Source organism: Merops nubicus, unplaced genomic scaffold (assembly GCF_000691845.1).
Source record: "Merops nubicus isolate BGI_N331 unplaced genomic scaffold, ASM69184v1 scaffold14054, whole genome shotgun sequence".
Taxonomy (NCBI): Eukaryota; Metazoa; Chordata; class Aves; order Coraciiformes; family Meropidae; genus Merops; species Merops nubicus.
The window spans coordinates 34,982-37,162 of NW_008604992.1; the positions used below are offsets into that span (position 1 = coordinate 34,982).

Below are 2,181 nucleotides of genomic sequence, written 5' to 3' on the forward strand. Positions count from 1 at the left end.
GACTGAAAAAACTCCAGAACATCCTTACCTGAACTGAAGGTGCTGGCTCTTGAGACTGCTTACTAGGAGTTCCTTGGAAAGATGCTACAGCACAACTGTCAGCCTTGTGTAATACTGGACCATCAATCCTGGCAGACGCATCTGTCCTATGTGACTGCCACGTCTCTTTTCTGTGGTGAGATTCACCAGCTTGCTCATCTCCAAAGGCAGCCCAAGAACAGCTGTCTTCTTGTTCATCTTCAAAAGCATTCCAGTCTGTAGCCTGGTCACAACCTGCGGAACTGAAGTCCGCAAAGTCATCAGAGTCCTGAAGAGCAACGCTTTCCTCTGGGGGTTTTGGCACGGAATCAAAGTCTCCAAATTCACTATCATCACCATTGTCTACCTCAGTAGTATGCTGGAAATCTAAGCCAGTTGTTTTACTGGTAGTATCACATTCTAAAGAGTCAGCTGTCTGACTTAGTTCAGCTTGATCCAACCTTGCTGGCTTCTGAGAAACAGTACTTGTGTCCCTGAATTCACCAAATTCATCATCAGGTTTGCTAATATGTGCAGGCTGTTCAGAAGATCCTTCTGAATCCAGAGCATTTATTGATTCTGGAGCATTAGTGAAGATGGGAGATGCACTGCTGACTGAACCAAAATCACCAAAATCATCATCATCATCGTGATGTGTGTCGCTGCAAGCTGCAACTGCAGTACTACTTCCACCATTCTTAAGATCTTCAGAAACACCCGATTTTTCTCCTGCAGGATCACAGCTTAGGCTTTGGATCTTATCAACTGTGATGTCCTCTGTTCCCAAGGACTCATCAGGTCTAGTAAAATCCTTGCCATTCTCTGTGCTATGCTGTCTCCTCCTCCCACCATGTTCTCCATTTTCAGTAGTGCATATTGAACTTCCAGTTGTTCGAGACGTACTAGAAATTGCAAATTCATTATCTTCCAGTGTTGAGGGATCCTGTTCACAGCTAATTTCTGAAATGCAAACCTCCTCTTCCATACGAGTTACTTTGTTTAATCTGTTGTTCTCCTGAATGCTCAGAGAGTCTCTTTCATTAAGAACACTGCATAGTGTAGGTGCTGTTCCCTCTAAATGGATTGATTTTTTGTTTGAGAATGTAGCAAAATCTGCAAAGTCTTCACCTGAGCTAGGCATTGTGTTCAAATTTTGCTCAGTGCTATGGGCACTAACAGTGTTCAGTCCCTTTGAGTCATGGATACCGTCTAGATCTTCTGTTCCCTGAGGATTTACAGGGTCTGATGCTGCAAATCCATTTGTTAGAATCTCTAGACTCGGAATTTTCTCACCATTACAAGCATCCACTTGCTCATCCTGGCCCTCAACTTCTACACCAGTTCTAACAAAACGAGAAGAAAAACCTTCCAATTTCCCAGTGTTGTCTCTTTGTTCCCCTCTTCTGGTTATATCTTCTACAACAGTACCTGAACTTCTAAACTTGGATTTTCCTTTGCTGGTAGTAGTAGCTGACATATCAGGCAGTTCCTTAGTACGAGGAGGAAGCTCTGCAATACAGTCTTTAACATTTTTAACAGATGTGAAGGTTGCAATGTTAGCTACATTGTCAGAATAATCATGAAGTGGGATGAAATGATTTGTGGGTATAAACTCTTCCTTTGGATGATCGTAGTCCGGTGTATCAAAATCAGCAAAAGCTACACCAGCAGTGCTTACACCAGAAAACCCTCCGAATTCTCCAAATTCATCTTCATCATCATCATCGGCTCCATTGTCTAGCGGTGGAGGGGATGAGGAGTACATTCGAATAATATCTGGTTCCATTGTTTAGTTCCACTTCAAAGTTAATGTATTTCTATAATAATGGGAAAAAAAAAAAAGGTATATTAGAATTTGGCTAGCTTTTGTCATCTTGTATCTTTTATTTTTACTGTTTCATATTTTAAGAGTGCATATAGGTCAATGTCCATATTAGACATGAGAAACACTCCCCAAACCCATTTTCTAACCAATTTTGTTGTTCTAGAAGTCACACAGAATCTACTGGGAACTGTTCAAGTCTCTTGTAAACTACTACATGATCACATTCTCAGCAGACAGCACTGAGATGGCAGAACACAAACCACACTCCTCTTGAGCTGTTGTGCAACACACTGGCACAACTAAACTCAGTTTTAACCCATCAGTTCTCTACCTCTCAT

The 2,181-nt window shown here is 41.7% G+C and overlaps 1 protein-coding gene across 1 annotated transcript in view; it reads right to left on the reverse strand.

Moving 5' to 3' along the window:
* The window catches only part of AFTPH (aftiphilin), a 34,626-nt gene extending 32,822 nt beyond the window's left edge, over positions 1 to 1,804 (reverse strand). The window contains exon 1 of the mRNA XM_008939205.1: positions 29 to 1,804. Coding sequence (XP_008937453.1) covers positions 29 to 1,804 — 1,776 coding nt within the window. The remainder of the gene's footprint in view (positions 1 to 28) is intronic.
* Positions 1,805 to 2,181: the final 377 nt, after the last annotated feature.